General features: G+C 39.0%; 1 protein-coding gene across 4 annotated transcripts in view; it reads right to left on the reverse strand.

The window, feature by feature from the left end:
• The window catches only part of exoc3l2.S (exocyst complex component 3-like 2 S homeolog), a 30,937-nt gene extending 17,137 nt beyond the window's left edge, over nucleotides 1-13,800 (reverse strand). The window contains exons 1-5 of one of the 4 annotated variants that reach the window (XM_018233168.2): nucleotides 13,713-13,800; nucleotides 13,366-13,396; nucleotides 9,592-9,703; nucleotides 4,897-5,369; nucleotides 1,510-1,946 (exon numbers count right to left, since the gene is read on the reverse strand). In XM_018233168.2, the coding sequence (XP_018088657.1) occupies nucleotides 1,510-1,946; nucleotides 4,897-5,359 (900 nt within the window). In that variant the 5' untranslated portion in view covers nucleotides 5,360-5,369; nucleotides 9,592-9,703; nucleotides 13,366-13,396; nucleotides 13,713-13,800. Of the gene's footprint in view, nucleotides 1-1,509; nucleotides 1,947-4,896; nucleotides 5,370-5,756; nucleotides 6,047-6,420; nucleotides 6,526-9,591; nucleotides 9,704-13,365; nucleotides 13,397-13,712 lie in introns of those variants that run through there. The other 3 variants (XM_041575173.1, XM_018233167.2, XM_018233169.2) reach the window with 3 other exon arrangements.
• Nucleotides 13,801-14,622: the final 822 nt, after the last annotated feature.

Below are 14,622 nucleotides of genomic sequence, written 5' to 3' on the forward strand. Positions count from 1 at the left end.
GGAAGACAAGCGGAGCTCACCCTTCCATGCTGTGCAGCGTCTCCTTGCCTGTCGCTGCTCTTGCGGGAATCCGGCAACTTCAATCTCTCACTCTCAGATTTACCCGCAGTCCAGCGCTGACAAAAGGTATCCAGAGTCGCTGCTGTATTGATTTGACAGCTTTTATTAACCAACACTTTGTGACATTAACAGTGGGTGAGATTAATAGAACTAACGCTCTTCGTGCCTTCCAAACTGGCACTTGAACTCTGAAGAAGTGCCAGTTTGGAAGGCACGAAGAGCGTTAGTTCTATTAATCTCACCCACTGTTAATGTCACAAAGTGTTGGTTAATAAAAGCCGTCTCTGGATACCTTTTGTCAGCGCCGGACTGCGGGTAATTCTGAGAGTATATATATATATATATGTATTGTTTTTTTGAGGGGGGAGACCAATACTCCCTTAAATCTTAATTATTCTCTGACTATGACGTGCCTTAAAGCTCACCTGTCACCAGTAAAAGTCCTTTCCAAATTCAACATGAAACCCAAAATCTTTTTTTATTAAAACATCGAAACTTGTTATAAATGCATTTAAAGATTTCAGCTGTCAATCATATATTGCCTGCTTTCGGCATAGAGGCGGGGCAGGAATTTACTTTCACTTTCCATTCTGCATTTCCTACATGTTGCTGCTCTCCCCACATCCCCTTTCCCTGCTCACAGTCTATAATTGTGTAACCAATGCAAAGGCATGGGCATCAGGCCCCCCATTCTGGTGCATATACAAGATTTTGAGGTGTTTCAATGATTGTCTCATTAACAGTGTCCACAAAATTGCTGTTGTGGTGAATTTCCAGGCTAACTGCAACCAAAATCTAAATAATTTATATAGTGTAAGTAAAGTTTATTTTTATTTTTTATTCTTAACAAGCAAAATAGATAAGAATTTGGAATTATTTCTTAGGGTGACAAGTTCCCTTTAACCAGGTAGTAGGTGCAGAGATCCCTTTGCTTGTTGAACCTAGAGGCACATGCTTTTATAATACTTGTATCTCATACAATTTTGTGTATGTGTAAGTGTATGCCTCAGCCCACATGCCACCCTTTTCCTTTCAGGTTCAAATTGCATCTATACATGCATAAACAAACAGGTAAAAATAATTGGTATCTTGTGTATCTGATTATTGAGAGCACAATTACTTAGAATTGTAAGTAGGAATGTTGCTTTGTGCATATAAAAATCTTGTAACATTTTTTGCATTCTGCATCGTCTATTTGAGGTTGAAGGGCTAAATAAGAATATTGAAGGGGATAGAGCAGTCGAACACCCTTCCAGCAAATAACCTGGTGCTCAGTAATAGAGGATACAGCAACCTCCTAGTTGCAGGGGAAAACCTTGCTTTTTTAATTATGCATAATTAAAAAAGCAAGGGTTTTTTCCTGCAACTACATGCCTCATGTGCCGGTATCTCTTTTCTACTAAATAAGAATATCAAATTTATTTATTTATTTCACTGTGTCCTGCTCACCAAATGGTCCTTCACTGTTGTCAGGTCTTCCACTGCAATCCTCTTAACTCTGTCAGCCTGAGATGACAATGAACCCATTTTCCCTTCAAGATTGTTCTTTAGGCGCTGTTCTACACTTGTGCCAATGGCTTTCATCCATTGTCGCCTCATGTCCTTGGTACCTGGGGGCCCTTCCCTACTCTCTTCCTGCAAGATCACCCCAATGACTTCATCCAGTTTATGATGTGTTCCTTTATTGTTTAGCGATTCTTCTACCACTGCCCACATTTCCTTCATCAAAGCCTCATATAGTAAAGTCACATCTTTGGCTTGTCGCCCTGGACTTTTGAGTCCCCCTTCTGGACTTGTCTCTCCATCACATTCTGCCTCAAGTTCTATAATGTGCTGGTCTGCTGATCGGAGGTCCCGACACTGGATGAGTTGAAGGATCTCAAGTACTGTATCAGGGGTAAGATAAAATTATTTAGAAAAGTGATGCCTAGCATAACATTTTGTGGCCCTTAGCCTTTACACTTAGGGGGTTATTTACTACAGTCTGATTTTTTCTGGTCAGACTTTTAAAGGGGAAAACACAATTTTTTCAGAGAAGAAAAACGTCAAATTTTTTGTGATTTATTAAACCCCGATGGTGTTAAAAGTCCGAATAAAAAAGTACTCCAACTCAGACCTGCTGAGGTCATGCACAAGTCAATAGCAGATGTTTCATTTACAATTGAAAGATATCTTGATCTGCGCTGGAAGATTTCATGGTTTTCAGCGATAATTAGAAAAAGTCTGACTTTTCGGGCATCAAATTTGAAAAAATATTTTTTTCCTGTACCAGATTCTTTTGTGATAATGTATTGATAAAAAGTCAGCGGGAATTTGGTATAAGTGCTTTTAACAAAATAGTAAGAAATTTTCAGAGTTTGATAACTAACCCCCTAAGTGTCAAACAATGGTGTATGAATTTAACATTTAACCTATATTCCATGCATTCTAGGGGTTGTTACTGAAATTGAAATTCTAACAGGATTATATAGCTGTTACAATCTCATCTGTTTGCCTTTTGACTAGAATTCTGTTATATGTCTCAAAGATGCATTGCAAGGTGTCATATATACAGTGGTGTGAAAAACTATTTGCCCCCTTCCTGATTTCTTATTCTTTTGCATGTTTGTCACACAAAATGTTTCTGATCATCAAACACATTTAACTATTAGTCAAAGATAACACAAGTAAACACAAAATGCAGTTTTTAAATGAGGGTTTTTATTATTTAGGGAGAAAAGAAATACAAACCTGTGTGAAAAAGTAATTGCCCCCTGAACCTAATAACTGGTTGGGCCACCCTTAGCAGCAATAACTGCAATCAAGCGTTTGCGATAACTTACAACGAGTCTTTTACAGCGCTCTGGAGGAATTTTGGCCCACTCATTTTTGCAGAATTGTTGTAATTCAGCTTTATTTGAGGGTTTTCTAGCATGAACCGCCTTTTTAAGGTCATGCCACAACATCTCAATAGGATTCAGGTCAGGACTTTGACTAGGCCACTCCAAAGTCTTCATTTTGTTTTTCTTCAGCCATTCAGAGGTGGATTTGCTGGTGTGTTTTGGGTCATTGTCCTGCTGCAGCACCCAAGATCGCTTCAGCTTGAGTTGACGAACAGATGGCCGGACATTCTCCTTCAGGATTTTTTGGTAGACAGTAGAATTCATGGTTCCATCTATCACAGCAAGTCCTCCAGGTCCTGAAGCAGCAAAACAACCCCAGACCATCACACTACCACCACCATATTTTACTGTTGGTATGATGTTCTTTTTCTGAAATGCTGTGTTACTTTTACGCCAGATGTAACGGGACGCGCACCTTCCAAAAAGTTCAACTTTTGTCTCGTCGGTCCACAAGGTATTTTCCCAAAAGTCTTGGCAATCATTGAGATGTTTTTTAGCAAAATTGAGACGAGCCTTAATGTTCTTTTTGCTTAAAAGTGGTTTGCGCCTTGGAAATCTGCCATGCAAGCCGTTTTTGCCCAGTCTCTTTTTTTATGGTGGAGTCGTGAATACTGACCTTAATTGAGGCAAGTGAGGCCTGCAGTTCTTTAGATATTGTCCTGGGGTCTTTTGTGGCCTCTCGGATGAGTTGTCTCTGCGCTCTTGGGGTAATTTTGGTCGGCCGGCCACTCCTGGGAAGGTTCACCACTGTTCCATGTTTTTGCCATCTGTGGATAATGGCTCTCACTGTGGTTCGCTGGAGTCCCAAAGCTTTAGAAATGGCTTTATAACCTTTGAAATTGAACTCAGGTGTGATAAACCACAGTTAAGTTATTTTTTAACAAGGGGGGCAATCACTTTTTCACACAGGCCCATGTAGATTTGGAGTTTTTTTCTCCCTTAATAACGTAAACCTTCATTTAAAAACTGCATTTTGTGTTCAATTATGTTATCTTTGACTAATAGTTAACGGTTTTTGATGAGCAGAAACATTTAAGTGTGACAAACATGCAAAAGAATAAGAAATCAGGAAGGGGGCAAATAGTTTTTCACACCACTGTATAGGGTTGCCACCTTTTCTGGAAAAAAATACCGGCCTTCCTATCTATTTATCTTTTTTCCCTATTAATAACATTGGGATCAACCTTCATTTTTACCAGCCAGGTGGCAACCCTATATATAAGGCATAATAACAAACATGAAATGTTAATATGTATAGCATACTAGATATGTTAGGCCAGTTAACACTGAACTTGGCACTAATACAAGTATTGCAAAACGACATTACCTGATTATACATGGTTTTTAAATGAGTCTCAATTTGATATAGGGGTTTATTTGCTAACTGGCAACAACAGACCCAGTACTTATGCTAAGCAGGTGCTCCACTTTTTGTTTGCATTAGATGTATTAACTATTCATTAAGGTTTTAGCTTTTTTCAGTGCAATTACTGCAAAATCACAACCTTCTGCACAACCTGCTTCTTAACTGAGCCCCCTTAGTTAATATACCAAAATAGTTTCTCTTTTTTGCTTCTTTATTAGTAAACTCTGACTCAATATCTTTTCTAGCAAATAGATATCCTGTTTACTAAGTTCAAGAACATTTAAGGCAGAAGAATTTTTTTAGGAACATTTGAAAGTGATATGGTAGACTATAAGGTCAATGATACATGGGAAATTTGTAACCCGTGTTAAAAATCTGCTGCTGTGGACAACAAATCCCCCCCATGAAAATGCCTTGCCATTAACTATTAATTAATGTGGGTGTATGTCATTGCCAAAAGTTTATGTCTGTGCTTTCAGGAAATATGGGCTACTTCTATGAGTAGAAAAGTGTTGGATTAACTAACATTTGGGACTTTTTGCAACATTTTCCTTGAGCAAAGACATTAGGGCATTTTGATCTCTTTACCTGAAAGTGGATCCCGGGTCTTCTCATTTTCTTGTTCAGCTTCACTTCTTTCTGGCACTGCTTCCACCATGGACTCCCTCTGAGACCGATTCACTCCACAACCACTGCTTCCACCCAACCATAAAAAGGAGAGACGTTTAACACCTCCTCCAGGGCCTCCACCTTCTTCATCTCCTACACTAATATCTTTTTTCCGCCCAAGAGATAACAAGTTGACATCCTCTGACCTGCGCCGACCCCGTCTCTTGTCAGGAGTTCCCCAACTACCTAAAAGCCCCTTTCCTCCTTTAAAAAATGGAGACAGACCAGCAATTTTCTCCAGAGTCCCTCTTCTTTTTACATCTGATCCTAGAGATTCCCTTTTAACCTCATGTTCCTCTTCAAAAAATGGGTTTCCCCCTTCAGGGGAGGGCCGGTCAAGTGGTGGGTCTTCATCAAAAGGATTTGATGCTGCTCCTGGCATAGTTTCCGTCCTAGAAATTGTTTGGAAGAAAAGATTGTTTATCACCTCAAAACCAAAACACTGCTCCACTGTGCCATAATTGTAAGCCAAAATGTACCAAACTAATTGGGTTGCTTCTTACAATGTGTTCCTGCTTATATATATGTGAATGTATGTATATTTGCATGGTGATTTCTGAGCTTTTCATGGAAGTGAAAAACACTGAAAGGTCAACATTTGCAATCCTGGATATTTGCCCACTTATAGGTCAAGATCTGACACCAGTCTTATCTGTACTGAGGACACAGTTCTCTTTGTTCAGCTGAATAGTAAAGGTAATAAAGACAGTTAATAATTCCCATGAGTGTACAAACACTAAAAGCAGAATTTCCTGTTTCACTGATACCTTATGCCATACCTTTATTTGTGCAGATTTATGGGATTAACCTAACATCTCATTGTGCTTTTTGCAAAATAGAAATAATAATGTCCATGTGTCTGTAAACACTTAATGCTTTTTGGATCCTGAAAAGGCAGATGCTGTCAGAAAAATCATAAAAAGAAAATATTACCAGCAAATATATTTTGCAACCTTTTATGCATTTCAATTGTACTCAGACGTGAGTAACTGGATATATCTTTTATGAGATTCAGTTTAAGCTATTTTAGTATATTAAAGAGCTACTGCTATTTACTTGATCTGCATAAGAGCAACTTCAAATCAATCAAAAGCCAGTTTGTCTTTAAGGCTATGAGTATTCATCTATCAATATAGATGGTAAGATGTTGAAAATTTTATATAAATATTTTCTGGTGGAGAGTTATCCCCTACCTGCCCTAAATATGATCTGAGATATTACTAGTGCCAAATAAGGATTTCCTATCTATATGCACAAGGGGAAAATCTCTAGTTGACAATGCTACACTATATCAATGCTTTTTTTTTCCCTGAGATTTTAAGCACTGGCCTCATCATAGACCTTTGCTGTTTTATTAATTTGAAAGGGAGCAAGTCTGAGCCGGCAGGAAAATCAGATACGCCAGCATTATTATCTGCATGGAAATATTAAACAGGTACTCACATTTTTAAAACAATTAGCATATGCGAAAGGTCCGTCCACAATCTGACTCACCCCTCTATCCACTGTGAATCTATGCTTTAAGTTATTTCACTTTCATCTGTGCATATTCAGCTACTGTTACATTCCTGGAAATTACCTTATCTTGTACCTTGATCCCTCCCTCCCACTTACTTGTTTGCTGACAAACAGACACATAGGTCCTAATTCAGTTGTGTAACTATAGAGGAAGCAGTTCCCAGTGGACAGGGGGCCCCAACACTGTATTGTTGGCTTTCTTTATAACATTAAACCACCTTCAGATTATTTTTTTTTTGTGGGAGGGCCTGGTGCTCTCTTCTTATGTCACTGCCCTAATTTACTAGCATTTGTGCAATTTTGTATTGTGCAGTATCACATTAGTTTTATCACCCTGAGGCTAATGTCACACAGGTTATATAGTTTCATGTTTTCTCAATGATATACACTGTGTATATCTGCACAGACACAGTGGAGAGGAGTGCATTCTGCACTTGCAGAGAAAACACAGGTGGAAAGAAGCCAAGGCTGTGCATTATGTGCCATTGGCCTAAGGCAAATGCCACATGTAGCAGATTTTGGTCTGCAGAGAAACATAGGCCAAGAATACACTCTTCCGCTGTTCCTTTTCTATTCAATGTGTCTGCACCTGGATGCATTGCCTCGTGCAAGCAGACTCAGTGGCTTTAGGCACCATAAGGAGGATCAGATTCTGAGACTGTGTTTCTCCACAGGCTAAGATCCTTTACATGTAGCACTAGCCTTCTCTTTATTTATTTATTGGTGTACTGTACTGGGATGTTATGATGGCACTGAGTTGCTTTGAAACATTTTTGATTGGTCATTTAGCTAGGTTATACAGTTCACGTATACACAACAATGCTGTTAAAGGAGAATTAACTGCACTGGCCCAGGTTATTTATGTAAAAGCATTTGTCACCATTTTCTTCTGTCTTCCCTTTACTCAGTATACACAGGGGTGTAACTACAGAGGAAGCAGACCCAGGGGGGCCCAGGAGGTATAGGGGCCCAGGAGGCCCTAATTCATATACAATTTCAATAAATATTGATAAAAGAGGTCAACCTCTAGTCATTTTGGGGGCCTGAAAAATGATTTGCTCTGGGGCCCCATAATATTTAGTTTCACCATTGAGTATGCAGTAGAGTGAAAGCTGAACTTAAATGCAAAAAGCTGCCTTTTTCACTCTACTGCGAAAAGAAAGAAGAGGAAGAAAAGTAAGCTTCAACAGAAACACTCCGGGCCAGTGCAGCTTTCTTCTAACAGAAGCAATGACCTGGGGTATCAGGTAACCAATTATAATCATTGGGGCTGCCTAAAATTTTGTTACCACCTAGTTATTTTACAAGTGATGGGCAAGTAAAATCAGCAGACATGAATTCATGGCAAAAAATCTGCTGCATCAAAATTATTCGGACGCCCATTAACTTTAATGCATTTGGACCAAATAGTGTTAGTAAATGAATCCCCACAGAGTAATGAACTCTGTACAAGCCACAGTTTTAGTTCAAACAGAAAGAGGAAAATAGGAGGGTATCCGGAGTATATCGAAAGCTCCAGTAGCTGAAAAATAGAGATGGTGCAGCTGCAGGGGCTGGCACAGAGGATCAATTGCCCTGAAGTCTAAGTAGGGAGAGACTTGTATATGGAAAGCAACTGTGGAAAGAAATCTGCATACACTGTATGACCAAAAGTAACCATATGCCTATTTACAGACAAAAGTATACAAACGCCCCCTCAAAATTCATGTTTTCAATTGGAACACTCACTTCTGGTGCTGAGTTCCAAATTATTTTTGGAAGCAATTTCAGCACAGTGGGAGGCAGGGGCGCTCTGCCAATGAGAGGCGTTGGATAATTTGCCTCAGGCGGCACCAAATATGTTACATGGGGCAGCAAGGACAGGTAAGCGAGCAAGGGGGACGGCATTGCAGGAGCTGCCTCATAAACGGCTCTGATGGGAGGTTATTGAATTAAATGCGCAAAGTTATATGCATGAATTAAAATGTTATTTGTAAATTATATTGCAGTCAAAAGCAGTGTTTGTTCTGACTCTTACATAAACAGAAGCCTGGTCTCTTTCAGACTTTTAATCAGTTTATCTGTTAGCTTGCAACATTGTATCAGGAGTGAACACAATGTACCAGTTTTCGTTATTACCAATGAGTAATTTGCTTTGATTACTCTAATTGATCCACAGCAAGGCAAAAAAATCCCATATGATGTCTCTCCAAATTGGAACAGTTTTAGGGCTCTTACTGACGAGCGGTTGAAGCTGCGCTCCCATGCTGCAGGCAATCGCAGGAATAGACGCATTAAGTTTTCGATGGGGCTGTACTCACACAGGTGTGTGTAGGCGCTGAACGCAGGTTGAGAGTGACGAAACATGCTGCATTTTTCCTGCCTTCGGCGCCTACATGTGCCTGTGTGAGTACAGCCCCATTGAAAAAAACTTAATGTGTCTATTCCTGCTCTCCCCTGCGGCTGAACGCAGAAAAACGGAACGCAGGGGGGGGCGCAGCTTCAACTGCTCGTCAGTAGGAGCCCTTAATCAAACTATATTCCATGGTGATGAATAGACTCCAAGCTGTTTGGCAGTGAAAGACTGGGTTTATGATGGTGGCCCTGAGTACACTGATAGTGTTGTGCTCTCCTAGGGTGTCAGGGAAGAAAGATGCCAAGGGTAAAGTACACACAAATAGTGAACTGTGCATATTATAACTTTTCTACAGCAAGTGATGGGCAAATCTGTGGCGTTTCACATCGCTAAAAAAATTGTGAATTCACCACAAAATTCGCGAAACAGCAAAATGCATTGACTTCAATGGCCATCGAAATCATTTTGACGTGCGACAATTTTGGCGCGAGTGACAATTTTTAGGCGCGCGACTAATAATTTTGTCGTTCGATAATTTTATGCGCACAAGAATTCTGACTAATTTTTTTTGCTGTAGTTTCACTAATTTATTCACTGCCATGGAAATTCGCCGCAAATTCATGTTTGGCGAATTTATACGCCCATCACTAGTTATATTCTTAACTGAACAATCGGGCAGCAGATCAACCTCAGTGCCTGTGCGATAACAGCACTTCAAATTAAAAATTGTTCAGATTTATTGGACAACAAAATACACTTACAAGATATTGAGACTTCAGTGCACAAACGAAATTGTCTCACAGCTCACTTTCCCTCAACATGTTCGAGCAGGTGCACCTCGTCAGAAGGAGTGAGCTGTTCCTTCCTCACTTCCTATTTAAAAGGGAGAATAAACTCTATAATCACATATAAACAATTTGAAAGGTAAATCTAAAACGTTTGCAAAAAATATAAATAAACAGCATTTTACACAATGCATTTAAAAAAATTACTTAGATAAGACCATTATTATTTTGAAAATGCAGCAAGCTCTAAAGCCTCATTTAAATCTTTAGACAATTTTGACTGAAACCTATGGATCCAAAATTGCTCTCCATATAATACCATCCCGTTTCAACAATGTATTTTTCGCAATCTCCAACCCCTGAAAAAATAAATCAGATTACATCCATGATTTTGAATCAAATTATATTGCAAATGGGTAAGTGTTTTTTCTCTCTTAATAAAAGACAATGTGTTAAGAATACCATTTACATGTTCCAATACTCTACGCTTAAGGGCACGACTCCACGGACGATTCTGGTGCGATCCAATGCGCTGAGCAAAAAAGCAGGCGTCACGTCGGATGCGACGGAAATAAGGTAAGTAATTCTATTGTCGGATCGTGTTGCATTGTTGATGCGACGCAACATGACTGTCGGATGAAATATGCAGCATCTGCATGCGACAGTCGCGCCGCATCAACGCTGCAACACGATCCGACAATAGAATTACTTACCTTATTTCCGTCGCATCCGACGTGACGCTTGCGTTTTTGCACAGCGCGTTGGATCGCACCAGAATTGTCCGTGGAGTCGTGCCCTTAAGCGTAGAGTATTGGAACATGTAAATGGTATTCTTAACACCTTGTCTTTTATTAAGAGAGAAAAAACACTTACCCATTTGCAATATAATTTGATTCAAAATCATGGATGTAATCTGATTTATTTTTAATCATCAGAATCATCCATGGAGTCCTGCCCTAAAAGGCCTGTTCGTTAACCCCACATATTGGTAACTACAACTTGCCACATTAATGACAATCCTTGTGTTGCAGGTCAAACAACTTTTTACTTTAACTACTTCATTACTTTGTGTAATCACTGATCCTTCTCACACGTATTTACAGATTTTAAACTTTCCAAAGCAAATCACCTCAGCACATCTACTTCTGCGGCTTGGGGCAACTATATTTTTAATGGTAGGGGCTCTGGAGAAAGGTTGAAAAGAGTTAATTTTCTGTGCTCCAGAAAGGACAAAAGGCCCACCTAGACAAGGGCGCAACATAAAAAATCCCAGTACCCTGCCAGGTCAGTCTGACACTGGGCTGACTTGCCCTGTTTCCTTCATTCCATTCTAACAATATTCCTTGCAATAAAGAATATAATATTGCAATAAGAATATGACACAGCTTCACTTTTAAAGAAGATTACAATCTTAATGGTTCCATGCATTCCACACTTCCACATCTCACATCTTCTTTTAGTATATCACATTTCCTCCAGCAATCATCATGCTATTCTTTTGTATTGCCATTTGGCCCTTCGTTGTTTAGCACAATCACCGATGCCCTCTTCTGCTGGTAAGCTCCATATTTTTTACTTCCTTTTTCTGTCACTTCTCCAACAAGAAATATTACTATGTTTGGCTTCGTTCTTCTGATGACCTCTTTTTTTTCAGACCAAAGAAAACTGAGGGGTAGCTGCCTTGACCAGTAATGTCCAGCTTTTAGCACTCCAACTGTTGGGAGGTTTAATGATGCAACAGCTTAAAGGTCAAAAACTGGACCTCTGTGCACTAGACTATTACCGTTTATTCTATTAGTTTGAATAGATCCCTGTAACTCTCTATTCTAGGGCATGCATTGTGAGCATTCACTTATACATCAGTGGCACAATGTTACATGGACTGAGATGATTTGAGGAATTCATGCTGCACATTATTTATTTTTGAGGAATAAACAAAATCTCATACAAAACAAATGGAACTGCCTCTGAAATCAGAGCATGATCCTGTCACATAGGTGATTAAATGACCCCTTAGCGAGAAGCAAAGAAAAATAATTAATAAGAAATAAATAGGCGCTTTAGCAAATAAATAAAGGGACTAGGTCAAGAAACCTGTATGACCCTGTAAGACTCTCCATTCATACAAGCAAATCTTTAGCACATATACATTGCATTCAATCTTCAAGCAAAATATACTATAAAGTTCTAGGTATGTATACCCAGTTGTGCTGCGCCTTTACTCCCTTGCTTGTGCAATGACTGGACAATATGCATTACTAGAAAGGAAAGGAATAGATGTCTCTAACTGTTCAGAGACTGTGTGTACATCTTAAGTAGGATTTCTTTAAATACAAACTTTCATAACTTAATAAATAACATATAAATTGACACACATACAGATATACAGAGAGAATCCCATTTCTGAGTGGGCAAGTACAGTACATTACACTCAAGTGTTAATTTAGACAAACATCGATTCCACGGTTGCCTGCTGTAGGATATTCTGACCTAATCTCACTTTTATATTCAGATATGGTTTATTGCTCAGTATTCAGCCATCTGTACCTTTATTGCTGTGCAACTTCAAGGCATAGGCTGAAGTTAACATTTATATAAAGATTCTGCATCTCCATCATGTGCCAAATTAAATCTCACATGTGGTCCTTGTGTTCAGACAAATCTTTTATGCAGGATTCAATTGTTCTAATGCAAAAATATGCCAAAATGAATTTCTCATGTTGCACCTTTTTTTTTGCAAAAAGGCTGGTAGTGCAGAGACATACAGTCAGTTTAAACTTGTCCAATGGGTACCTATGCTCTTCAGCACTGTATCCCGGTCAGCTTACAGTCACACACTTTACTTTTACATTGAAAAGTAGTAACTGAACTGTAATTAGTTTATTAAACTATACAGTCCTTGCCTTCTTCTGCCCTAAGGAAGAATATAGAACATATGAAGATGTGCAGCTACTTTTTGTCTGAGGTTAATTTGGTCCTAATGCACCAAGCTTCATGCATTTGTATACAAAAAACAGCTGCAAATCTAAACAATGTAACAAATAGCCCTCCAGATGTCCAACTTATACATTCCCAATCAGTGGCGTAACTAGATTTTAGTAGGGCCCCACAGCAAATTAATTTTGGGGCCCCCAACATAACCAGAGGTTGTCCTTTTTTACCAATATATGTTGAAATTGCTCATTATTTAGGGACTCATGGGGCCCCTATATCTTCTGGGGCCCCATGCAGCCTCAGGGTCTGCTTCCTCTGTAGTTAATCCCCTGTTCCCAATAGCCTTTAGTTGTTCATCAACAAACGTTAGAGATCCCTTTTCTAACTTAATGTTAAAATGCTATCAAAATTGGAGATGTAAAGGAACAATAAATGATAACATTAAAGCAAACATACACGTCATTTGGAAGTAACTGTGATTCCTTCGCCCATGTGAAAATGTGATTGAAAGGCGCAATATTAAATCAAGTTGTGAGCTTCATCAGAGCCTTGCAGCCAGGACAATGATACCTCAGCAAAATGGCTCAAGGTGCCCCTACTCTATTTTTCTTTTATACACCTATAAGTTTATCTAAATACTCATTACTATGGAAACTGTTCCTTCTATACAGTCAGAGCATTCACTTTGCACAATAATCATAAACACAGTGTTCCCAATAACTGCATTTTAATATGTCCCTGCATAGTCACATGTAGGTATAAAACCACTTAAATATCCAGGTATATTTGCACAAAGATACAGACACAGTTACTTACCTCTTGTAAAGAAAGAAACTTTATGTAATCCCTATAAAAAAAAAATCAATTTTTTAAAAGAACATACAGATATGTGCAAATACAGATAAAAACCTTTATGTATTCATTAAAGTTATTCATTGACCAAGTACCAGTATATATAAAGGCAAGAGCAATATATACATGTGACCACAAACTCTCAAGCACGCATACTGCAAAAGGCAGAAAATAAATAAAACACAATTAAAATAAATTGCAAACACAGTTTCGCAGGTGTATAAGCATTCACTTACAGAAGTATATTTATCTAACTGTAGGCAACAATCTGATAATACACTTGGGGGCACAGAAAAAACATGAATGCTTACCCAGATAATGATAGCCTAACGTCACCCTTGCTTGATACTTGTGCATCCCTCAGCTATCCCTGTGTGTGTGTGTACAAGCGTGCGAGATATAAATGGAGACAGGAAACTTCCCTTCCCATCCCGTCCCATTCCTGTCACCTCTCTCCCCTCCCCATCTACAGGAAACCCAGACCAGTCCTAAGGAAATGCCAAGGACCCTTGACCTGGTGGCAGCCATCTTTAAATATGTCGCTAAGGAAATGAGAGGGAGGTAGTAGAAAGATGAAGTTCTAGAAAATAACAAGAAAAAAAACCCACAGGAAAACACATTCTGCCTAATTTTTTAGAATAAATTCAGAAAAATTATTTGCCATTTTTTGAAGACCTTTCCAATTTACGTAAGGAAATAGTGGTACTTACTTCATTGGCTCTGCAGCTCCCTGTCAACTTTATATTGTCATTGTACCTTATGTGATTGGATGACTCTGTGTCCTTCTGCATTTAAAAAGTTCTGAACATGAATTAGCAGCTGAAATTTTACAAGAATGTACAAGAAAGGTACCTTCATTCTGTTACACGGCAAGAAAAAACCTACGCCACATAACTGGAGTATGCTTAATGCAAAATGCTTCAGTAATTGCACCAAACAGAAATGGGTAAAATTTAGAGAACTTTTCTCTCTCTTTCTCTCCCCCTTTCACAAAAGTGCCCACACTCTCTAGTATCGGTCTACTATATAATGACTTTACCTCATCCTTCATTGCAGCTGCATTATCAGAATATTGCTACCGAGCCATTTGCAACAGGGGTTCTTATTAGTGACGGGCAAATTTGGGGCGTTTCGCTGAAAAATTCACGAATTTCCTGCGAAATGGTGAAAAATTTGAAAAACAGCTCCAGCGTCTCGTTTTTTATGCCGGCGTCCGGTTTT

Source organism: Xenopus laevis, chromosome 8S, assembly GCF_017654675.1.
Source record: "Xenopus laevis strain J_2021 chromosome 8S, Xenopus_laevis_v10.1, whole genome shotgun sequence".
Lineage (NCBI taxonomy): Eukaryota > Metazoa > Chordata > Amphibia > Anura > Pipidae > Xenopus > Xenopus laevis.